Source organism: Anarrhichthys ocellatus, unplaced genomic scaffold (assembly GCF_004355925.1).
Source record: "Anarrhichthys ocellatus isolate YVR2014 unplaced genomic scaffold, GSC_Weel_1.0 scaffold28, whole genome shotgun sequence".
NCBI lineage: Eukaryota > Metazoa > Chordata > Actinopteri > Perciformes > Anarhichadidae > Anarrhichthys > Anarrhichthys ocellatus.
In genome coordinates, this window is record NW_022280058.1 from 286,024 (window position 1) to 312,018 (window position 25,995).

The following is a 25,995-nucleotide window of genomic DNA, read 5'->3' on the forward strand; positions in this document are numbered from 1 at the left end:
GGAACTGATGTATTTGCCCCCAAAACCATTTTAATGTCATTTTGGTTGTACACAAGCTTTTCAAGATTGTCTAGATTACATACATTGATATAAAAGGCACAAAAAAATGCATTGCAGAGTTTATCCTTAGACAGCACGCAGTCTAATATCAGGTGATTTTCAAGTGTTTCCCTTCATAAAGATTTAACATACAGCCTGTACATACATACTAAACCCCGCTAATTATCATGCTATTAGAGATTAACTGCAAACCTATTTACTTTCTACATTTCTGTATATATGTACACTTATCATTTGGATTTACAAAAAGTTTAAAATACATGCTTTACCTGTAAATTATACAAGCAGTACTGTACAATCATATAGTGATAGAAAAAAGAAAAACGCGTATATGTATTTTACAAGTGAAAGACACTCACGGATCATCACACTGAACTAACACTGAGCTCCTCAGTCCTCTTTACCTGGACAACAGAAACTCTGCTGTTATTGCAAAAAACTTTAAAGAAACATTCAGACATTTTAAAAAATACTTTGTTGTCGTCCTCAGAGTCACGTGAGAACTGTACTGAACACGCAGCTTCAGCGAGTACACAGATGGGTCCAGGACGTGTTTAGCTTAGCTTAGCTTAGCACAAAGACTGGTAGCTTGGACACGATGTGATTTTAGCAGTAATTAGCATTGGAGCTATATGTTAACCAAGTTTCTTAAGTCCTGAAGTCATAGTCCTGACATCAGCTAAACCCATCTGACTACAGGATGAACTGCTGACTAGCATGTTGGCCAACAAGATACGTGTAAAGGTGGTAGCTGAGCTAGCAGTTCCCCCCTGCTTCCTGCCTTTGTGCTAAGCTAGGCTAAACACGCCTTGGATCTATCTCTGTACTGGGAACACAGAGATCTTCTTCAACATCTCTGGGGAAAACAACTAATGTCAGACTGAATAGGATTTCTTAAAATATCTAAATGTTCCTTTGAGAATACTATTAGCGACACACGAGGTTCATACTGATGTGATTAACAGACTAGTGAATGGGGCAAACATGGAACAAAACAAGCATGGAGACTTAAGTTCACTTCTAAAGACACAATGCAGTTTTGTTCTCTCTACAGACACATTATCTGTACAATATCACCCTGTTATCCCATAAAGATGATCACTAACATATCAAGAATGCAATAAAATGGATCTGAAGGAGCATTTTTTCTTTACATGTATATAATTCTAGTTAGTGATTCATGAGGTATAAATGTTTTGTGGCAGACTCTGAAAGTGTTTGTGGGACTCGAGAGTTTTAACAATTCTAAACACGCACTCACCTAGTTTTAAAGAAAGTCGCTGAAGTTGCAGAATTGTTGATGCGATGGAAATATAATTTTTGCTATTAATAAAATCCTTAACTTTTAGTTTGACCACTGAGCAGTTTGTTTTACCATCACATCTAAACACTGCACTTCTACATATCGGAAATTTGTCATCAACAGAACTTTTTGGGTTGTCTGGAAATCACTTTACAAGATACAGTTTAATATTTACTCGCTTAAATCAACTGAAACCCAACGAAAATATATGTTTTCAGCTCGCGCAACACGAGGAGCACCAGTTTGACGAACATGACACTCGTGTTTTTTTTCAGCCAAAGAGGCCTGTTAGCAAAACACAAACGGATCGCCGTATTTTGGCAGGCTGGCAATATGTTCTTCTTTGAATGAATAGTTGGACTCATTTTTACAAGCGTTTGCTCACAGAATCATGCTGAGCAGCAGTTGGACAGCCTTTAAGAACACATTTAGTTTGGAGTGCACTGCCAGCCTTGCAAGTATTGTTGTCTTGCACTCAAGGTTTGGAGCCTTTTTTAATATCCCGGGTCTTAATTTTGTTGTTTTGACCATAATTCCTAAAGACTATCATGAATGAATTAACTAAGTTAAACCTTTGCAATGGTCCATTGACCTGCCAAACTGCTTTAAGTCTAGTACAAATCAATGAAATAGCTCTTTGCCGACTGTTAATGGAAGTTGTTGAATCAAATCCTATCCCGACTGATGGGAACTGAGCAAAAAACAGCAAAAAATTTGACGTAAAAAAACATTTTCATTCATCCAGAACTGTCGACTCAAACAGCCAAATATTAAGAAATGTCCATGTTGTTTTAAAAGCGTCAAGCAGCATGACTTCCTCAACTTACAAAAAAAAAACACTGGATGTAAATGTTCCCATCTACGCTGTGGAATTAAAGATGATTAAAAAAAGGCTCCAGCTGCATCTTGTTAAAGTCAGCTCTGCACTCCACATCTCTGATCCGTGAGTATCCCCTCCAGTGTAGAGCAGTGTGAATTATTTACAACAACAAAAAAAAAAAACACAGACGTTTTTCAGTCAGAGGTGTATATTCACTGTGTTTTCGTTGTAATTACAGTACAGTGTTTGTCATTTTACAGTCAGAGGTGCGTGTCGTACAAACAGTAGATCTCATGCAAAGAGTGGCGACAGTCGGTAAACAGTCTCTTTGTACGACAAACCGTCAATAATGCTGCGCATCGTTTTTTTATTTATTTCTTTAAGTGTCGTCAGCATAATAAGCATACTCAAAGCGTTCTACCGCCCGTCTCTAACTGAATGTGGCACTGCGCTCATGGTGACACAGGACAAAACATTGACATGTATCAGTGACAATCTTGTACGGTAGGTGAATCATTTTGCAGGCGTGCAAAATAAAGTTAGCAGCTGGTCCACTTCATACATTCGCTAAGTGGTTGTACTGTAACGCTATGCTAAATATAAAACAGGCAGGACGTCCCTAAGTCAGCAGGAAAGCAGCATGAAATCAAACTGAGGTTGTCTCCTCTGTTAGATGAACCTCAGCACGGAGGGACAAGCTCAGGCTGAGCGAATGGTAATGCCTCAAGCTCAACGAAACAGCGAGTGGTGCATATTTACTTAATAATGTAGCCCTTGAACACATTGAGAAAGCAACCGTTTCACTGCACAAAATGGCCGTCCCAAGCTAGTCTCTATGTCGTGTGCTCCAAAACATTTTCCGACTTCGAAAAAAAAAATGTCATGACGCTCAAAGCGACGAACCACAGAGCGCTGCTTTGGTATGGCGTTAGCAGCAGCCGAACATTAAACGGGGTTTCACAGCTCAACTCTTAAAACAATCACAATGGCTCAGTGTTCTGATAGTAACATGGCGGAGAACCAAAACAAAAAGGACCAAAACAAATGTTTGGAGATCTTCTACTGAAAGCCTCATTCTCTCCGGATGGAACAAGCACGGATTCTTTAAAGGACGAAACGTCCCATTCAGAGTGGAAAATGTCGTTTTAGACGTACTGGAGACCCTTTTCTGCAATATGACGAAGTCTTCTCAAACCCAATGTTCTTCAAAAATCAATCACTGTTCTTTGTTTTAATGGCTTTTCATTTTGTTGTAAGTGTTTCATTCAAAGTGTGCAGACGCTATGTAGACGGTGATATTAGCCGATGACAGTTAAACCTATGAAATCTGGAGGCTGGACAGACTTTTTGGAAACTACAATTAAACATTTTGATTTTGTTTTTCTAGTATTCTTCCACACCAGTAAATATAATATGTCCAGAGTTGCACCTCAGGCTGCTCACACAACAAACCACCAAAATACCGTTTTTGTCCTTGTAAGAAACCTACGAGGAACAACCACTTTCAAAATGGAGACATGGTAAGGGACTTTCACATGAACCAACAAATAACACACGTCCTGCTTGTTTCCTATCGGTCAACACTCGACACAGGCTACATTGACTTACGATACAAATGTTACCGACTGTAATTTAATTCTGACTCATCGCTTGTGAAATGGACAAAATGGCGCACTGCGCTGGGAAAGAAGAGAAGCCCCCACTGTGCTCTAGTGGAGCGATTATAGGATTACAGTGGTGGTTTATTTGATCTCGTTAATTACGCTTCAACACTGCTCATCGTTTTTTAAATTCTTCCATCAGATGGATTTCCTTCCTCTCAGGCTGCCGTTGTTTTCAGTTCATTCCTGTAGAAATCAACTTGTAAATCACAGCTGACCTTGTTCTTCATTAGCGTCATGTTTTCTGGCATTTCAGAGCAGAGTCAGGTTTCAAAACTCTTCTTGCGTGTGAGCTCAAAGGTGCTTCAAGTTTCTGCAAGTTGATTTTCGTAGGAATGAACTGAAACCAATTGTTGAATGTGAGAAAATCGATCAAAAAACGGATGGTGTGATATGAATCTTTAAAACATTAGAGCATCCATTCAAATAAATCTATTCTTTGTCATAACATCCCACATTTCACTTATTGCATCTGTGTTTTGCATCCATATAGAGAGACACTCGGCCCGGCCTGCCCCCCCCTCTCCAACCGACTTAGTGATAAAGTGCAACAGTGAAGACCAGCGGTTAGAAAATAGTGATAGAAGAGGAAGCACAATGGAAATAAGACGGTGATCCAAACACACGGCTAGATGTCAGGAACCGGAAAAAAACTCATCAGAGCAACACACAAAACTACTCCACAGACCATCGTGTCACCTTTACAACGCTTCATGAGGTCAGGCTTTAAAAACCCCAGTAACAACTGCCCAGAAAACACCAAACAGCAAACCAATACGACAACCTAAACCTACGATCTGATGGTCCTTTAAGTCGACGGTTATCTTAAAGTAACATCTCCAGCAGCAGCAAAAAAATGTATCTTACTGATTGCATTTCTAATTCACCATCCTTATGAATGAAACAGGATCTACCTCGTCCTCTGGAAGATCTGGATTGAACTCAAACACAACGATGCAGGTGAGACGATGAAAAATGTAATCTCCACAACAACCTCCTGAAGCTTTGAGCAGCTGAGGTTTTCAGAAAGTGTTTGTGAGCTCATTATCTTGAGATTATGACTTAACTGAAGTGCTTTTAACAGTAACACGACTGTCTGCCAGAGGAGCGACTCCATGCTCAAATGTTCTTGGACGGAGCAGGACGTACAGAATCTATAAGCCCCGATCAACACTAAACTGTTATCTAGAGATAACCTGATCATTAAATCCTGATCTCAGGGTAAAGAGTCTCCAATTAAGCCAGCAGCTCTCTTTAGCTCACTCAGCCCAATGCTTGCATCAGCATGCTAACATGCCAACAATGACAACGCTATCATGCTGATGTTTAACAGGTAGAACGTTAAGCATGCTCACCATAATAGTTTAGCATGTTAGCATGCTAACATTTGCTGATTAGCACTAAACACAAAGTACAGCGGAGTCTGAATGTCCTTAGTTCTGCAGTAATTTGGCCATAAACCAAAGTATTGGACACATTCAAACGTTTACCTGAATGAACATGAATGTCTGAACCACATTTCCTCACAATCCGTCCAATAGCTGTTGAGATATTTCACCCAAAAACACAAACGTCAACCTCACGATGGCGTTAGAGTATCACCAAAATCAGAGGGATTCATCCTCTGGGGAACATGAATGCATGAAGCAAATTTAATGTCGATTCAGGTGATGGTTGGATATATTTCTGTCTGGACCAAAGTGGTGGACCAATCAACAGACACTTTGTGTAATCTTAAAAATGAAGAGACAATGAAGTCATAATCTCCAGATAAAATAATCACCACAGCTGCAACAAGAGAATCACCCAAAAAACTAACGCGAGGACCCAACAAAAAAAAAGTATTCTTTGTGTATTCTATTCTGCACAAACAACAGCCAGTGATGGAGCTCGATATCTCCCTCTCCGTGATGCTGTATGTCGTGTTTAACAGCTCGTACCATTCCTACGTCATGAAAACTTTAGTTAGAAAAGTGTCACATTGAACACACGCCGCTTTAAATGCAAAGAAACAGTTCTGTCCGCGAGCCTCGTCCTGTTACATGGTGGCCCTCAACAGCAAAAGGCCCTCAAAAGACATTTCTTTTCTTTTTTAAACAGTCCAGGATATAAATCAGAAATTAGCTAACAAAAATTAGCAATTGCTACATTCAGCAACAGAATTGTGAGAAGTTGTCATAAGTTTCTTTTTTTGTAATTTTTGTGAAGTTTTTAATTAGTTTTGCAAAAATATGTCTTTGTTGTGTTTACTTCTTGGGTTGAATAATGTGTAGTTTATGGTGTCATTCTGTTTTGTTTTTGTAGTGTTTCTGATATTTTTGTGTTTTGTGAAACATTTATATAAAATGTGTATTGTGATGGCCTTTAATTTGTTTTCAGCTATATTGTTGAGTTTTTAGAGATTTAGTGAAATATTGTGGGGGTTTTGTTTTGTTGTTTTATGAAATGTCTGTGTATTCACTCTTGGTTATTTTTTATTACAAAACATTGCTGTTTTTCTTTTTTCTTTCTGTGAAATATTTTCACTTGCAGGCCACCGTACTTCTGCCCGCAGACCCAGCACAGTAACAGTTTTTGTCTTAAAGGCTGAGTTTGGAGATCAAAGTTATCACACCTTCACAAAACTCTTTTCACAGAGAAAACTCACACTTCCCTCTTCACACAAAACATTTAATGAATCAAGAGCGAGACGTTTGGATCACTGGTTTTGTGTCGGTGAAGACGTGTGGTGAAGCGGTGCCGGTGTATTGCTCGGTGGACACGATGATTGGACGGGAAACGCCGACTCCAAAGTCTCGGTGCAAAAAAAAAACTTGATCGCCGGGACGACCTGCATTCCTCGACGATCGCTCCTTCATTTAAGCAGAACAAATAAATAAAAATAAATAAAATGCACAAACACTGTAAAGCTTAACAGTCTGTTAGCAGCCTCACTCTGTCTCCTCTTCTTCACAGGAACGAGGAGGAGATATTCAGTTTCACATTATTTCCTCCAGTTTGCCAGGTCTGCGGCGTGTGCAGCATCAGGTTTTCAGAGAGGCTTTTCAGAGTTTATTGCATGGAAAATATTTCCCGTTTTCTCCTCTTCTTCTGTTCCTCTGCTCGAAAAGTAGTCGGTGGAGCTACGTGAGTGTGAGTGTGAGTGTGTGTGTGTGTGTGTGTGAAACTACATGTTTACCAGCACAGTGGTGCTGCTGTGTGTCTGTCATATGGCTTTGTTGTGTTTAGTTAACATGTGTGGTTATTATCTGGCTCTCAGTGTTCATTTTGTCGCTTTCATACATGTTTGTATATGCAGAGCCTCCAGACGGCGATAAACCAGCAAAATTACAAAATCAACTGTTTGTTTACTTTTTGTTATTGTGTTATCTTGTTTTTTTTAAATGTGCACCCCTTGATTTTGACCACAGATCCCAACATGTCCTCACTAAAGAGGATTTAAAGGACAGTGGGTAGGATTTGGTGGCATATCTAGTGCTGTGGTTGCAGATTGCCACCAGCTGAATACAACTCCTCCCTTAAGAAAACATGCGGTAACATACGAGTTCAAAACAGTGATAACGCTGCACTCTGAAGCCATCCAGACCATAATAACACTAGCCTACTTCAGGAGGTCAGGTGACGGCTGGCGGTGCCACGGTTTTGCACTCTGTGGCTCATGTGACCGCAGTTTCACAAGCGTGTCGGAGAACCACCGTGGCCTTAAGGCAACGTTAAACAATGTGAAAGGCTCCCTGTGGAGCCAGTGTTTTGGTGGTTTGTCAGTTCTGGGCTACTGTAGAAACATGACGGTGCAATGTGAAGAGGACCTGCTCCCTATGTAGATATGAAGGGCGATGTCTTTTGTTTCAGGGGATTTCTACACTAAGGAAAAGATAGTTACGAATATTATATTCCATTTCTGCTAATAGATCCCCCAAAATGCTACACACTGGCCCTTTAACAAATCATTTTAGGATTCAGGGGTGCTTTGACTAAATCAGGGGTTGTATCTATATTTAAAAAGTGTCTCTTTGGTCGCTTCAGACTCTTTGTAAACACTTGATATAAATAAAATAGTGCTGGGACGTCAGGATGCGGGTGGGAATCAGAGGGGCCGAACTCTGCCCCGGGCCCCAAAACTGGTTTGACCGACTCTGCATATACAGTCTGTCCATGTTTATGTGTATGAGTGTGTGTATATAGGTGTGTGTATCGGTATACTTCATGTCTATGTGTTCGTGTATGTTATACGAGTGTGTGTTTATATGTTCTGAGTCCGTCTCTCAGTCCTCTCAGCTGTTGTTCTTGTTCATGAGCTTCGCTAACATCTGCTGCAGCTGCGTCCTCGAAGCGTTCAGGACCGAGTGTCTGCTCCGCGGGCTGCCCGGCGTCGGCAGGGTGCCGGCGTGCCGCCGCCGGATTGAGGCGTTGGCGGCCGTGATGTGGGCGGGGCTGCTCTCGGCCGAGCGGCTCCTCTGGATGAAGCTGCCTCCTCCGTGGGGATACTGCTCCGTCTCCAGGGTGGAGGAGGAGAAGACGTAGGAGGCCAGCCTCCTCAGCTGATTGGGCCGCGGTTGGTGTCTGTCCTCTTCTAACTGCAAAACAGACCAATCAGAGAGAGGGAGGGAGGTTAGCATCCGGAAAACTCTTCATAAAGTATAAATGTATTTGAATGTTTAATATTTTCCTACAACTACATCCCAACACTCTGACTTCCTTCCCTCGTCTCCTTCCCCTCCCTGACCAGGCGTTAGACAGGAGAGAGCTGATTGGTGCTCTCACACATCTAAAGCCTTCAGCTGATTGGTCAAAGGTTGGCGAGGGGTGGAGTCTTGGGAGAGAAGCTGAGGGAGTGTTGGCGTAAATCTGGCACTCTGTCTACAGTTACAGCTATCAGATACTAGTTAGAAGCTATGAAAAAGTTAACAGGACAGTTGAGCCAATAAGACTGTTAGCTGTGTGGGTTGCCAGATTGGTCAGACTAGCATCCCTCTAGCTGGACAAATGGTGATGAAAATATTTTCCCCCATAAAAAAAAGCAGTTTAAAAGGACACACCGGCACGAACACTGCACATACTGTAGCTCACTAGTCTACAACAGTCTGAGCCTGGACAACTGACACTTTCAGCTTTTTTTGACTTCTGAAGGAAAAATTACCATTGGAGATGCAAAAACAAAAGAAAACAGGGAACACAAAAGAGAGATGGAGTCATCAAGCACACAAAACACAGACACACGACGGAGGAAAAAGAAGGGAGGAAATATGTCTGAACAGAAGGAAAAGGAAGAGGAGGAACAGAAACTGAGTGAGAGAACAGAGGTAAAGGACTATTCCTAAACTGTGCTTACCCCGAAACATCACTTTATTTCTTCTTGTGTTGTCCCAATGGCACCCTCGCTCTTTTCTCTGTCTCCTCAGGTGAGTCAAACTCGAAATACTGTGTACTTTTAAAGCGATAGGTTGGGGGCAAAGGCGTCAGTAGTTATGTGGAGGGGGGGGGGGAAGAACTGGAGAAGAGTAAAAAAGTGAATGGCAGTCCTCGATGGCCGGCGGCGGAGAGCTCGCTCTGAGTCTAGCGGTCACACGAAAATAAAGAGAGCTGGCTAGAATATGACTAAAAACGGATTTGTGCACACGCTTCCGCACGCTGCAGATAAAGTGAAATATCAGTGGTGATGTTATAACGTCCCAGCCTGTAAACAGCAGCCACCAAGTACGGAGGACCAAATCCGACTTATTAGCAAATGAATTAATGAGTGCATGAATAACTCAAATGGTCACATACACGTAGAACTGAACTGAAGAAGCATTAATGGGTAAAGAAATAAAGAAAATAAGAAAATAACGAATCAATTACTCACAAAAAATCCTTCTGCAGGAAAAATTAAATTAAATAAAATGTAAAATAAATGCGAAATTCATTGATTCCGCATTTATTTTCCATGAAACCAGCTGAGCATATTAAGATGGTGACTTCCCTGACCTTTCCTCTAGCGCCACCATCAGGACAGAATTGAACAAGAAATACACAAGCACACACACACAAAAATAAAATAATATACCGTAATGAAATGATCTCATTCCTTCTCCTCCTTTACATTTTCTTAGATAAATGATCTTTGCTGTAGCGCCACCCAGAGGACAGACTATACATCATCCATATTGTGGCTGTAATGGACACTGTTACCTCCAGGGGGCGCTGGCAGCACTTTTTACTGTTGGTGTTGTGATTACATTATCACATTTAAAATGTAATTTATTCTGTTTTTTATTCAGATTTGGTCCCCCGTAAGAAAGTTCTCAAGGATGCTGTTTCCTTCATCGTAGAGCTTGTTTTTTTTGTCAAAAACCTTTATTAGTTAGTCCTAAAATACCTTGTACGTATCGTGTCAACCGTTTTTATGTTTAGAATTTAGCCATAAACATACATCTTGATTTAATATTTATATCTACACAAGCACAAGCTAGACAGACTTTTTTTTACATGTTCCTACGTATTTATTTAATTTGTATCACCTTTAATTTACAGAGGCCCAGATGCCCTGAAAGATAATTGCTTTCTTATCTTGTGCGAACGCCATATTAAAAAGAAAACATTTATTTTGGGACTTCTGGGCCCTCTGTATAAATTATATATAAATTGTTAAAGGGTCTTTTTAGTGATTGAAGAAGACGTCTTTTCACTTTCAGGCACTAGCAGACACACACACACACACAGTACATTGCAGAGTATTTTAATGCTTCTTGTTGTCATTGTCAGTCCAGGTGATCCGTATGTGTTCAGTGATGGCTGAGCAGTTATCTGGATGTTATAGTTACAGCTTGTTGTGAAGATGAAGGCGTGTATTCATGACAAACATTTAAGTTTCCGGATCTCAGTTGGACTTCAGAGTTCTCATCACCAAACATTCACATTATTAACCACATTAACCTCTGACGGTCCGTTCTGCACACTTCACGTAAAATATTTACCTCACAAGTATCGTTTGAATCACTAAACATATGTTTAAATGTTCCACGATGTAGCTGATCTGAATACAGCGGCTGTGCATGAAGAAATATAACGAGTCATCTTTCAGCTGAATATTAACTGAAAAACAACCAATTAATGAACCTGAATTCAATCCTATGAGTCACACATAGGTAAAGTGTTAAGTGTGATTACTAATTGGTAAAAATAGAAATTTATAACCTTGTTACAAGTAAATAAAGCTGTTGTTTTCCAACACCTAAATTCAGTAAAAGCTAGAGTTCATCTCTCTGACAATTCAGCCTTTAATGCAAACAGTGAGAGAAAATAAGTCTCAGACATAACGAGAAGACGGAGAAAGAACCGGCACTGACTGAACGGACTACGAGCATCAAGTTGAACCAGATCCTCTGACAGAGTCAATAACAACTGGCAGTGATGATCTTCTCCAAACTAATACTTTAATCTTTACTGAAGGATCGTCACACTCCGAATCACCAAATCACAGTACTGAGATATTCTCAGGGTTTAATAAAGTTTCTCAAAGGAAGAATGAAAAACAACCACACGCTAGACGATCTTATTAGCAACGTTTAAAGTGGGAAAGAAACAATGTAGGTTGGTGGACCGTATGATCAGGGGTTTCTGTTATTTTGTCTAACCCCTCCTTTTCTCTAAATTAACTGATTTTAAATTATTTTTCTCGACACAGAACACACAAACGGTCAGATGTTGAAGTTATTTTGCCTGTAAAAGATGCCGCCTCACTAGAAATAGTGCAACACATCATTCACATCACAGCTCTCGTTCACAAATCTGTTGTATCATGGCAGCTGCATCATGGTTAGAGAAAGATTTATGGACAATAAACTATGGGTAAGTTATGATTAGTGTTCGGGAAAGATTGTTGTCACGGTTCATAGAAAAGTGAACATTCATTTCAGGTCCGTTTCAAGTCCAGTCTCCTGCATGAAAGACAAATCCGCTGCACTACACGTCAATCCTTCACCCGACCTCCACGCATTTGCCACCCTGAACGTCCACCAACCCGAATAAAATCACCGAAACTGTATGTGTGTGTGTGTGTGTGTGTGTGTGTGTGTTCCTGACTTAAGCTACCTTCGGGGACATATTTCAGACTAAAGGTAATTGGGGACGGCTTGTGCACTTGGGGACAAAAGCTGTGTGTCCCTAATTTGGAAAAAGGTGATTTTCGGGTCAGTGGTTAAGGTTAGGGTTAGTCTCCAGGATATGAATGTAAATCTATGTGATGTCCCCAAAAGTGACCCAAGTAAACATTTACTGTGCGTAAAACCAGGTGGTGAAACTGCCCCTTTGACTCTAGCACGTCGGAGAACATGAGAAAACACAGCAGAACAACAGGAGATGAAAACAGCGTCAACATCCCGACAGAGAAACATCGTGGCTACAGCGGCTGAATCGTACAGGAACTGCCGTTTCTCATTCACTCCTTCAGAATAAAACAATGGTCCAAAGCAAAAGTCATGAGCAAAAGCAAAGAGATGGAAAAGATTTCAACTGCACAATGACAGAGGAAAACACAGCTGGACGGTTAGAACTGTTGTTATGTGTCACAGGCAGTCGAGGAAGAATCAAACCATCAGCACCATCAGTGACTAGATATTAAACAACCAGACTGACCTGAACTGCCTCAGCAAAGCTCACGAAAGCTCAAAAGACAGTCAGACACAATGGACTGTCCCTCTTTCTCTGAGAATCAGATGTTCAGATTGATCCCGCTCTCTTGTTTGCACAGTGAATACGAAAACTGGAAACAGCTAGTCTAGCTCTGTCCAATGGTAACATAATCCGCCTACCAGCTCCCCTGAAGCTCACCGATTAACATGTTATATATAGTTTGTTGTTCTACTTGTGTTTGGATTAAACAAACAACATATAACGTTGATTTGTGTTAATAAGTGAGCTAGCTGTGTTCCCCTGTTTCCAGTCGTTATGCTAAGCTAATCTAAATATCTAGATATGAGAGTGGTATCAATCTTGTCATCTACCTCTCAGCAGGAAAGTGTATTCCTCAAAATTCACAAAGAGTCCAGCTTTCTCTTTGACCCAGATCATTTTCACACTCTCTGAAACTAAACGCATTTTATTTCTAAGAATCCCAAATTGTGTTACTGAAGTTTTCTGTCCACATTTTAGGATAAATGAGGACCTACTACTGCGCTGGGCAGAAACATCTGAACATGATATTCAGCAACTACAGCTCCCATGAGGCTTTGACAGCAGGCCAACAGACTCATGGGATACGGTGTTTCTGAATGCAAACAAAAACAATTCTAATGCTAAATGTTTCACATTTTACTGTCCACTCGTGATGCAGACCTTTCAACAACAATATGAGAATGTGAGATTATTCTTGTCAATAAACGGGACTTTGGCTCTCTAATGCCTCATCCTGCCATGATAGACGGGTCAGTACATATAAAAATAATACCTCAAATATACTATAAGTACGTATACTGCATATAAACACATACTGGAAAAACTGAACCTGCTGTGTGAAAACAGCAATTTCCTGTGATGAAAGTATGACATCATGACTTTTTTATGTTACACACAGCGCTCAACTGTTGCAGAGAACTTGTCCACATTTGTCAGTGAACATCGATGTGGGAGCAATGATTCGATGTCCTCAGTTAAAAGAACATGGAGAGTATCCTGCTGTGGAGCAACAACCAATTTAAGTATCACATGCAGAACCTCACCACCATCTCTCCCGGCTGAAAGTCAGTGAACACTGGTTCTATCAGAGGAACCTTTTGGCTGCTGCTGGATGAACAGAGCGACTGCATGCGACAGACGGTAATGACAGATGTCATACACCTTTAAAAGGACAAATCCAGCACGAGTTCAGATGTTTTTCCTCATTAGAAAGACGAACTAAAGACTTACTGGACTGGACTTTAAAAAAGAAAGACTTAAGATTTACGGATGACTTCATCAGAAACCATCACATTTTGTGCTGATTAGGATCAAACCATCGTACTTTCTGAGCACTACTCCATCTGTATCTGTAGAATCTGCAGCACAGACTGTTGAGCACTTTTAGGGATTTCTTGATCAGACTGTAAACAGAAATCTCTTTGGTCAGCAGAGTTAACCCTCAGTTGGTAAACGCCAAGTATGATCTGTTGGCCACTCCTGCACCTGATTTATACTGAAGGTCCGGGGATTGAACCGACAACCTCTTGGTCAAAGGTTCCTTAGGTGACGTAAAAAAGGGCAGAATCATCGACACTGACGGAAACCCAAGAGGGGGAACCAGGAAATGAGCTGAACCTCCGATCATGCTGGATTTGTCCTTAAAGCTGCATGTTGACCGACAGATAAATGAGACGGAGCAGCTGCTGCAGAGCGCCTCCGTATGACAGCGTCTGGTATAACAGTCATCAGAGTGATGAATCTGTACAGCAGCCGTCCTCTTCTTCATCTGTCCGCCAACATCGGAGAGCTGAGCTCTCCTCTGATTGGCTGGCTGGGTCTCTTACCGGTCTTTGAGGTCCAGTGGGGTCTGACTCTCTCCGGCGGGGGCGTCCCGACGGCAGCGAGTGACAGGGCGACTGGACGGGGCTCCCGCCGCTCCTCCTCGACGCCTCCTCCTCCGTTAATGTTAGCATCCCCCGGCTGCTGTCCCTGGTGTGGGTCTTTGGACGAACCACCAGCTCCCCTCCTGCAGGGAAACAAAATGTTAACCAGAGTTACAAGAGACTGGAAGTCGATACTGAAGCAAACGTTTTGTCGTGCCACGTCATTATCAATCTATGTAAATAATCCTATTGATATTAATAATTGTATTAATATCAATACTTCATTTTATACTTGCTAATAATCAAACCTGTTCCTGCCAGATGTGGAATTGACTTTTCTTTAGCAATGTATTAAATCTACATCCAGTATAGAATCCATTTGTTTAATCTGAATCCTGCCACCTTTACTCCTGCAAGGACTCCTTTTTATTCCAGGTGTGAACAAAAGCTCCTACCTGCTACCCTGAGCCTCCTCCTCTCCTCCTGCTCCTCCAGGGGGCGGAGCTCCTCGGGCTCCTCGTCGGTGGTTCCCGACGTGGTTGGTTGGAAGTCTCGTAGCTCTGCCTCCTTGTCGATGATTACCCACTCTTTGCTGTCAAAGTCCTCCTCCTCGGCCAGCGGGACGGAGCGAATGAAGGCGTTGCTGTGCGCCTCCTGGTCGACCGACGCCACCGACGCCTCCTGGCGGCCGCTGGCCTGACGGTCGCCGCGGCAACCGGGGTCGACGGACAGCATCTGAGCCGGCTGGGAGGAGTAGACGTGACGGGACGGAGAGCCGAGGATGTCCATCCTGGACCTGGAAGACACACAGACAGACATGAAGACACGGTAGCTCTTCGGAAGACACTGAAGAGTTTAACTTTGACCTCCACAGCTGCTCGCCCAAAATTCATCACCCAGGTCGGTCGAGATAAGTCCGAGACAAGTCTCAATTTCTTGAGGGCAAAGCCAAGTCAAGTCTAAAGTCAGTGAAGAAGACCAGACAAGTCTTCAAGTCAGTTGAGGCAAGACCAAATCAAGCCTGGGTTAGTTAGAAGTCTTTGAGGTTAAGTCTGAGTCTAAGTCTTGTCAAAGGAAGTCTCAAGTCAATCAAAGCTAAATCTGAAGTTGGTTGAAATAAGTCTGAGTCAAGTCCCAAGTCAACTCTCAAGCTAAAATTCTAGTCAAGGCTTCATAAGCAAACTGGAAGTTTAAAGTGTTTCAATAGGTCTACATGAGACCGTCGTAAACCAAAGTAAAGAAATAATGATTTCACTTTTTAACTTCGAAATGTGAATCTAACTAAAAAATAAAACAGAAAGCCGTCTCTTGTCTGTAACTGCTCATCCGGTGTTTTCTGATGTTCTAGGTCACCTCTGTCCGTAGGCGTCGGCCCGGCCCTCAGCAGCAGACAGACGGTCAGATTCGGGGCTGTTGACCCGACGGTACCGTAAGGACCGACCCTGACCGGTCGGGGACTCCGGGACTCCACTTCGTACCGGCGACACAGGACACGCCCCCCGACTCACCTCCTCCTCCTGAGGCCCCTGAGGAAGGACAGGAAGTGATGTTTCATGGTCCAACACAATGACCATCTAAACACTTCAGGTAGTAACTTGAGAAAAGAAGGGTTTTTTGTGGGCTAAAAGTGTCGAGATATATACCATAAATAATTCCATAAAAAGCAATATTTCTCTCTACTCTAGTTAGTACTTAAGTAGATATATTTGGTTAATTTCAGCTTTACAACAATCAGTCCAGATGTTCTTTGACAGTTCAAACCTTGTTCAGGCTGATCCTGAGTCTGTTGCGGTTGAAGTCCGTGTCCTCCCAGGCTTCTCCGGGCTCCCCGGCGTTGGAGACCCCCGTCTCTCCGGGGGGTCGGCTGGCCGGGACCGGAGGGGCGTTCTCCTGATCACTGAGATGTTCGTCCTGCAGAACGTCGTCGGTGTTCTCTCGCTGGAGATCTCCAGGAACCGACGTCACGATGGCTCTGTGGACCGAGAGCAAAAGAGACTCTGATGTTTGAGAAACAGTTTAAAGTGTACACAGATATTCTACCATCCAGGGAGCCTTTGGTTGTAGTTCATGTGGGTGCTGTGTTTACATAATTTGTGATATGTTCTATGTGTTTCTCATGTTCTATATTGGCTGCAAACGTGACGTGTTTCTTGACCCATCTTTTTGTGAAGTGAAGCTTCAGCTTGAGGAGGCTCTCATACAGCTAATCGTCTGGTTCTTACCCCACCATGGCGGCGGTGGGTCGGGTGTTCTGCTGTGGTTGGCTGGTGGTACTGGTTGACAGCGTGACATCACCCCCTCCCTTCTCCCAATCGAAAGGCTCATTCTCGGTGATTATTCGCTCCTTCATGCTGTTCTCAAACACTGACATCAGCAGCTGGAACAAAACAAACAAGACAGACTCATGGATCCAAACCAAGCTGTTAGCCCTGAAGCAGAGACCACACAGTTCACTTCCCAGTGCGTACCTGGTAGTCTGGTTTGGTGTAGTAGTCCAGAGCCAGGACGTGGTCCAGGAAGATATTAAACTCTGAAGGCATATGTTTGAGCAGCATCCGATGGTCGTAACGCTCTTTAATCTGACCAACTTGTTCCTGGAGAAAGAAAACAAAACAAATCACCTTCAGCTGCAGTGAATTAATGTGGATTCACGTAAAGTTCTGAATTCTTCATACATTTGAAATATAAAGCAAACATCAAGCAAAACCAAAAGATCAATCCAAATAATTTTGTTGTTGATTTAAAAGACAGATTTACAAGAGTATGGGGGTGTTGTATTTTAAACACTTTTACCACCTGTTATCTCTGTGTGTATGTATGCATGTATGTATATATATATATGTATATATTTTAGCCCTATACGTTAACTTTTGCTCTTTTCTATGCCTTTTATTCTCATTTTTACTTGCGTTTTTTAATTTTTCTATAATATAAAATATTATTATATACTATTTTATATGATTTTCACCTGTTTATAGCTCTCTGTGTGTGTATATATATATATATATATAGCCTATATTCATTCAAATTTTACTTTTTAAACATTTTTTAAACTCTTAAAATGAATTATCCATTCAGCAGGTGCTCTCAGGTTATTGTTAGAATTAATTATTAGCATTATTCTGTTGCTGATGGTCAAAGTAGTGGTTCAGGGGAAACAGTCTGACCTTATCTTTGATCTTTCGCCATGGCAACTGTCCGACGGCGAACTCCACCAACATGTAAAACAACGACCACAGGTCATCATGGCGACCCATTTCCTGGAGGAGCACGACAAACACACATTGTTAGGGCATCAGTGTTAATGTTACAACATATTATCTTTAATTCATTACTGCCGGTGTTACACAAATATAAAACGTTAGTGTATAATATCAAAGGCTTCAGTAGAGTAGATCAATGAAGCTGTTCCTGAAATCATTAAAGAGAATAAAACACACGGACCTTGTTTTTGTGAGCGTTGACTGAAGCGTAGCGGACCGTCCCTCTGAAACCTGCCACAGTCCTCGGCTGAACACAACACGAAGAAAAGTTAGTCAATAAAAACATAAAGTTTGGTCTAATTTACATCCTGTTTACCAAAAATATCTTGTTGCCAGACAACGGATCAGCTAGAGCGGGCTGTGATCGCTGTTCAAGGTTATTACATGTATTCAAAAACAAAAGAAAGTGCGCTCCAACTCCAGTTGGGGAGGGTTTCCACTCCCCTTTAATGCGACGAACAAAACTTAAACTCACGTCTCTGTGTGTACAAACAGCATCATAATTAATACAAACTAATAAAAACATATTTGTATTTATAGAAACGGCTCTGCAGCATCTTTGAATGTATATTTAAATCTAAGTTTATCAAAGCTTCTCCTTCACCTGCTGCTGATTTATCGTTCCCGCTCTCACCGCTCCGTACCGAGCAGCTCATCGGCAAATTAAGCGTTTAAGTGTTGGCAGAGACACCAGAGTACTTATCATATTTCGATATGTCACATTTCTGTTTAGTAGTCCATAATATTCACGCCGCTCTGCGTGCGAAATTTAAAAAGGAGTGGAAATCACGTCCAACCGGCTCAAACCGACTCTGAGATCATCAAGATAAAGCACGTGTTGCTTCTGTCAGCTAATACCATATAATTATTCTTTGACCACGAGAAGAGAACAGAGGAACAATTACACTTATATTATATATATATTTGAACTCCAAAGAGGTCATTGCACTGACTGGAAAACGTGACGTCGCGTTGCGCTGCAGCCGCTGCAGTTGCAGAGCAGACACGAGCTGCATCCTTTAATCTGTTGGATTCATGTTTCTGGTGTCAACAAAGTGAATTAAAACCAAACACACAAAAACAACCAAACAGAAACATAAGCAGAGGGTCACACTGCATCGACGTAGCCTCCAGAAAACACGGGGGGGGTCCATCGTCCATCCAGGGTGATGCTATTCATGTGTGTGTGGTGAGCAGGATGTGATGACATGTTTAGGACATATGGATTTACTGTATGGATGAAATGTTCACTCGACCTGTGAGTCTTGAAGTTATTGGGCCGATCCTCAGTCTGCTTTCATGTCAGACGAATGACTATAAGTTAAAGTTATGTTTACAGTCAGTGTTTCTCACTAAAGTCATTATGTTTATTCTTGACGTCTAACCAACATGTTGAATGTATGAACACGTGACAATGTGTTGATAAAGTCCTATTATTAGCAGCACTTCTTCTTCTCTGATGGTGACTAACGTGTTCTTTCAGGTTATACTTTCGGCGGTCGGCTGGTGATGCGGGCTGTGACTCCTCTGTTGCTACAGAAACCACTCACATCCCTGGGTAACCATGGAGATGATGGAGAAACGGGACGCATGCACGTCAAAATCATAAGTCCAAAGGAACTGTAAGAAAAACAAAAACAACACTGAAACGTAATACGATGAAAATAAAACACAGGACATGAATCATTGATAAAAGAAGTGGTGATCGGTGATCAATAAAGACTGAACATCATGAGGTCAAAGTAAAAGGTTTTCATGACATCACACAATTCTGTCAGAACATAAAATCTTTATTGTACAAAGCATATAAGAGGAAATCACTCACAGTTCTTAAAAGAGGGTTAGGTTTGGAGATTTAAGGTAGTTAATAGTTTTTAAAAAGGTAACAGATCATGTTAAAAACAGAGAAATGTATAAATAAAGGCTCCAACTTTATTCTCTGAATAATCTAAATCTGACACTTCATCTGGAGGAGACAAAAAAACAAACTAAAAGGAAACAGAAAATGAAGGAGAGGAAAGGAAACACGAGGAGGAGATCAATATATCAACTCTTAACAATAAAGCTCTTCTGAGAGAGGGTTAGGTTCTTTTAAGTAAAAGATTATTTTAAATAGAGCTTAGAGAAAAAGAAGCTGTGAATGTAGTAAAGACTATAAATGAAGGTTTGTAGAGAAAACTCTAAATTGTGACTTTAACCTCAGACTATTCTTTTGTCAAATATCTGACATTAATCTCGGAGTTAGAGTCCTAAACTTCATCGGGAGAAGACGAAGAGATTCTGAGAAGAAACTAAAAAGAAACAGAGAGGAAGGTGAATGTGTTCAGATCAACACACTGTGTTCATGTAAGGCCTCGGACTAACAGACATCATTCGTTTTTTGAAAATCCGATTTTCCTGCAGTCTGCATGTCTAAAGACGCCTCAGTGTTTCAGTTGAGGCAGAAGCAGCAGAAGCTGCTCAGGGAGAGAGAGCTGATCCTGGGGCAGCTGGACACACACACACACACACACACACACACACACACACACACACACACAAACGTAACCCCAAACTGCTCCACCATCGATGTGAATGAGAGACGTTGTAAAGGAGTCCCTACAACTGATACTACTCACAGAGAGTAATACTGAATCTTGTGTCCTCCAGAGACAAATAGCTGTCAAATGTCTAAATACCTTTAAAATTAAATATCTTATCATCATTAACAAACACGTTCATCTCATGTTCAGACTCAAACAAATACTGTATCTGACAGCTGGAGGTGATAACGTGCAAATAAATGCAGCTCTGCACCAGTATAAGTGAAGAAGAACACTGCTAGCTACCAAACAGATTTAAAATATCAAAACAAACAAACAAGTAATCAACTGCTGAAAATGTTCCCTTACAAATGAACAATTTCCTCCTGTTTGACCGACAAAAATGAAACAACAGAGCAACATGATGATTCAATATGTTCAGTTTGTGTCACCTGAGGAATTCAATATTCTCTCTCTTTTTGCAATGAGCTTAAACTCCCTGTAAAGCTCTGTAAAGCTGAAGGAAGCTGCAGATTCAGCTGATCATTCTTTGCAGGTTCATCACTATCGGAGACACATTATTATTTCACATATATTATTGTAAAAAAATATTGATTATTGCCGCTGAAGTTTTAAGTCTTCAGGAGGAACCAATGGGCTTAGAGCTGAGAGCCACAGACAGGAAGTCGGACATTGTTCAGAGACGGACCAACGCATTGTTTCAGTCTGCACATGAGATTTGATGAATATAAGAACAATTTAAAATAACACAAGACGTATCCTTAAAATAAATACTACTGCAGTTGCTATATTACAGTGGCAGTATGGCTGATTTCCTGTTGGATCAGAGATGATGTCAGAGAGAGAGAGAGAGAGAGAGAGAGAGAGAGAGAGAGAGACAGACAGACAGAGGGAGAGAGAGAAATGGAGAGAGAAAGAGTACTGCTGAAAGATGAAGGAGGGATGAAATAGATGGAGAGGAAGAGGAGAGGCAGCAGGATGAAGAGTGGGGGAGGGGTAGGACGAGAGAAAGAGAGAGAGAGAGGGGGAGACGATCCTCTCAGATCAGCGGACAGAAGCTGACTCAGCTGTAGAGAGAGAGAGAGAGGGAGAGAGAGAGAGGGAGAGAGAGAGAGAGGGAGCCTGAGGTCGCTCGCCCACTGACGCACGATGGAGCATCAAATATTCATCTCACTGCTGCAACAGAAGCAACACAACACCGCAGGAAGACGAGGAGGAAGAGGAGAAGCAGAGGAGAGGAGAGAAAGAAAGTGAGGAGGAGAGGAGAAGCAGAGGAGAGGAAAAGTAACAAGAGTGAAACAAGAAAGGAGGTGAGGAATGGGAGGAGGAGGAGGAGGAGGAAGAGGAATGAGACAAGGAAGAGGAGAGGGAAAGGAAGAAACAAGAATGGAAGTGAGGAGGAAGAGAGAAGAGTTGAGATGGAAGCGAAAGAGAGAAGAAGGAAACAAGAAAAGTAGTGAGAAGGAGGAGGAATGGAATGAGGAGGAGGAGGAGGAGGAGGATAGAAGGGGATTAGGAAGTTGACAGTAACCGGCTCATGTAGTCGCTGATCTAAAAATATCACAGAGTTCAGTCTGATAGAGAGACGGCATAAAGGAATGAGAGAAGAAGAAGAAGATGAAGAAGAAGCAAACAGCAACAGTGAAAACCAGCAGACCTGATTACTGACTGACGACCAATCAAAACATCCAGAGGTATTTTAGACTTTTCACAATAAAAGCCTTTTCCATTCAAACATGGACAAAATCCCCCCATGCAGCATCAGACAACTGCTGTTCTTATATCATCTTGATTAATGATATCTAATAAGTCCTTATTGATCACAGTGTATCACTGATACACACACACACACACACACACACACACACACACAAGACATTAGGCGTCTAACAGACAACGCAGACAAACAGTCTACAGTGAGCTATTAAACTAATGTGCTGCAATGCAGCAAACACACCCTGTCTGCAGTTTAAGCTTTTTATAATTCAGTTTATTTTTTCAAGCAGCTCAAAGGAAAGTGAAAATATAGTTTGTGTTCAGTATGGAAGAGCAGTCCTGCTAAAAAACAAACAAAGAATGAAGATGAAAATAAAATACATAAAAATTCACAAATCTAATGACCAGAAAAGAATAAAATGATTTTAAAGAGTATGACTCAGTCAAATCTTTGTCTGAATATTTAATGATGAGAGATGAGATGTCAATCATATGCTTAACTCTCCTTTAAATAATACTAATAATTGAGAATGTTTTGTTTCTAATATTTATCTTTTATACCAGAACATAGAATGTTGATGTCGTTCATAACTGTTATTTAAAATGTCAGAATGATGAGCTAACAGGGACTTACAAAGCCCAAATGATGTGTTACAAAGACATTATTAAGTCTGAAAATCAAACATTGTAAATCACAGTTATAAGATACTCACGACTTAATATTTATGATTTCTAAATGTTCATCTGTTTATTTTGGCGGCTGGACGGGTCTTCCATACAAACAGCGAGTTAAAGTCTGTAAATACTTCCTGATGTGATGAAGAATTAACTGTTAGTAAAATGCTACTGTCAGCACGGACGTTGTCGATAAGGTTTCTTACCGGTCGGACCTCTCCGGTGGTGTTGGTGTACTGCCGCGCCAGACCAAAGTCTAGCATGTAGCACTTCCTGTAGGTGGAGGGAAGCCGGCCCATCGCAAAGTTCGACTGCAGGAACGAAACAAGACAGAAACTGTGAGAAATGTCGTTCATACTGGACATTAACAGAGATCTTCATGATGAGGTTTCAATGGAAGTCATGGAGGACAAAACCAAAGGTCTATGTGAAGTGAATATGAGGCTTCGACAGTCTGAGTCAATAAAAAATCTGCATTTTTATGCATGCCCAAGGACATGTCGTGGTTGCGGTGACTCAACACTTTCTCTTCAGACCTTTAAATGCCTGTTTTATACTGCCATTGTCTGCCTGCTGACTCTTCATTCACTACTCTTACCCAGACCTCCCACCTGCTTCCCTGCGCCCACAAGAGGGGGCTAACAGTTTGCGGTGTGTTTGGCTAACAGCTAACAGCTATGGCAGCTACCAGTAAACACACTGCTTTACCTCTCCAACATTCAGCCGCTACTATGCGGACAGCTTGGTGAGAATTTTTGTTTTTGGCAAGATTGTATGAAGTGTCTTCTACGACGACTTTGAGCCGATCGTCTGCATTCATCGCCGCTTGTTTTTGAGTTTGAATGAAGTGTGTTTTTCGGCGCCTCATTGGTGTCTGGAAGATGGTTTTGAGTTTTATTTTGTTCCTGTCGAGTTTAAATTCAGTGTGTTTCGATGCTCAGCGAGGTGAAATTACTGTTGTGGTCTGGAGTCTGGTGGCTTCGAGGAGAGCATATTACTGCGGAGTCATTTGTCCCGGGATGAATGTCGATTGTTTGCTCTCTCACTGAAGACACAAGCCAGATGTTAGTGGGTGTTGGTTTTGTGTCCAGTGGAAAAGGGGCTTAACCATTTTTTCATCTCCTTTCCTTTAGTTCCTTTGTTCTTTTTAACTCTGTGATGAACACGAAACAACGAGACTCTGAGATGAAGAATATTGTGAGACAGTGAAGTGAATCTGAAGTATAAAATGTGAAACGGTGTGGAACTAAATTTGGATTTGGATTTGATGAAAACCAGACGCAGACCGGACTGGATCACATTAATAACCATGATGACGGTGACCAGACGGTCTGCAGGCTTTCCTTCCTCACTATGACCTTCCTCATCCACCCCCCTCATCACTGTCCTCCAGCTTTTGTTCCAGCTCTGCTTATTAATATGTAAATATATTCAGCATGAACATCCTTTTTCATTTTTACTGTTTTTCTTCTTGTTCCACAATATGAAAATAATACTTTATTGTTACTTTGTTTCTCTGGGTTTGGTTCTATCATTTATAACTTAATGACAGATATTATAAATGCATTTTTGATGCATTAAAATAGCAATAAATCAGTTTTTGACACAGTTAAAACTCTATCCAGTTAAATAAGCTCACAGATTTAACAGCCAATCGGCTCCTCAGATCAAGTACAAAACATGGGCTTCGAATCGACTCCCTCGCTGACACTACATGTGAAACCACAGAAGAAGACAGCAACGTTCCTCTGTAAAGGACCTTTGATGAAAAGAGTACTGGGAGAACTGGTTTCCATCGTACCGGTTTGATGTCTCTGTGCAGGAAGCCCACCGAGTGGATGGCTTCGATGGACTCCAGGATCTGCTTCCCGAGCCGCAAGGTGGTGCTCAAGGTGAAGGTCCCTCTGGGCTGACTCCTCCTCAGGTCGGCCAGGTTACGCCCCTGCAACAATATGGAGACGGTGTGAAGTCTGTATTTATGTCCTTCACAATAAAAGCCTTAACAGGCCCATGTAGCTTTCATTGCGTAGACGGACTCACCTGAAGCTGCATGACCACGTAGTTGAATTTGTCATTTCTCCCACAGCCAATAAACTTACAGACGTGGTTTTTACCTGGAAGGGAAAAGAACAGAGTAAATCACACTGTAAAAGATTACAATGCAACACAACTGACACACTGTAAAATGTTCTAATGCAACACAACAACTGACACTGTAAAAGAGTACAATGCAACTTAACATTTCTAGTGTCTGCCTTTAGAAACATTTCAGAATGAACGTCCTACAAAACTGATTCAATTAAGAAACTCATTAGCATACTACCCAGCATGCACTAGGTTTAGATTCAATATCTGCAGACAGCTGTCAGTTTCTAGTTCAAAATCAGTTACATGACTCATAGAATCTTGACGCCGGTAACAACTGCTTATGAAACCAACAGCAGTGTTTTAATCTGCTGGCTCAACACTGTGGCTCACATTGAAATATCTTAACAGCTGTTCCACACATTTTCTATGACCTTTGGTTCAGAAAATGAATCCTAAAGATTTTGGTCATTCTACCAAAATCTGCCATCAGCAGGTCAAAATGTGCTGCAGCTTCTCCAACGGATTATATTAGTCTGTGAAGGTCATGCGTACAGACAGGTGAACTCTGCTGTCACAGTGAAACTGGCCTAGCTGATTTAAATGGAGTACAAGTTATTGTTTAAGCACTATTTAAGTTGTGCCGCCTAACTCATGAGAAGAGAGCCAAAGGTTTAAGGTGTCTCACCCTGCAGCTTCTTCAGCACAGCCACCTCCATCTTCAGCACCTGTTTGGGCTGCTGGGCCGACTCCACCTTCAGCGCCACGTTCTCCCGCGTCAGCAGGTCCAAGGCCTCGTAGATCTCCCCGAACCCGCCTCCACCGATCTTCTTCAGCTGGGACAAAGAACGCAGGACAGACTCTGGATCGGTTTCGGTCTGATGATCTCAGTGTTACAGCATTACAACTGGGGCTACAAGAGTTTCATCATGAATGAAACAGAAAGTAAGTCTTCTGGTTTCAGTGTCAAACAAAAATACATACTTTAGCTTTTTCATTGAAAACTGTTAGTTTTCATCCCTCCTTTATTCGTTCTCCTTGTTTCTCCCAATCTCTCGTCTTCCTATCTTTCTATTTCATCCCATTGTTTTCATCTTCTTTTCATTCATTCGTCCCTTCTTCAATATTTTGTTTCTCTATTCGTTTTTTAGCCCCTTAATCGTCTTTTTCTTTACTTTTTTTCGTCAACTCTTGTTCCTACTTTCTCAGCTGCAGGATTGATTCCACAAAGTGAGAGAGAAAACACACTGATAACAAAAGCATTCATTGAAAAAAAACAATTAATTAAAATCAACCCAGAATACAACAGGAAACATCTCTTCTCCCCGTTAATCCTTCTATCTTCCCTT

The 25,995-nt window shown here is 41.6% G+C and overlaps 1 protein-coding gene across 5 annotated transcripts in view; it reads right to left on the reverse strand.

Moving 5' to 3' along the window:
- Positions 1–25,995, reverse strand: part of ttbk1a (tau tubulin kinase 1a) — a 39,264-nt gene that overhangs the window by 3,364 nt on the left and 9,905 nt on the right. For 3 of the 5 annotated variants that reach the window (XM_031863016.1, XM_031863015.1, XM_031863013.1), the window contains 12 exons: positions 25,335–25,482; positions 24,602–24,675; positions 24,363–24,503; positions 22,768–22,872; positions 17,809–17,874; positions 17,532–17,624; positions 16,833–16,958; positions 16,587–16,741; positions 16,126–16,336; positions 15,718–15,890; positions 14,820–15,160; positions 14,326–14,507 (listed from right to left, as the gene is read on the reverse strand). In XM_031863016.1, the coding sequence (XP_031718876.1) occupies positions 14,326–14,507; positions 14,820–15,160; positions 15,718–15,890; positions 16,126–16,336; positions 16,587–16,741; positions 16,833–16,958; positions 17,532–17,624; positions 17,809–17,874; positions 22,768–22,872; positions 24,363–24,503; positions 24,602–24,675; positions 25,335–25,482 (1,815 nt within the window). Of the gene's footprint in view, positions 1–14,325; positions 14,508–14,819; positions 15,161–15,717; positions 15,891–16,125; positions 16,337–16,586; positions 16,742–16,832; positions 16,959–17,531; positions 17,625–17,808; positions 17,875–18,580; positions 19,162–22,767; positions 22,873–24,362; positions 24,504–24,601; positions 24,676–25,334; positions 25,483–25,995 lie in introns of those variants that run through there. The other 2 variants (XM_031863014.1, XM_031863017.1) reach the window with 2 other exon arrangements.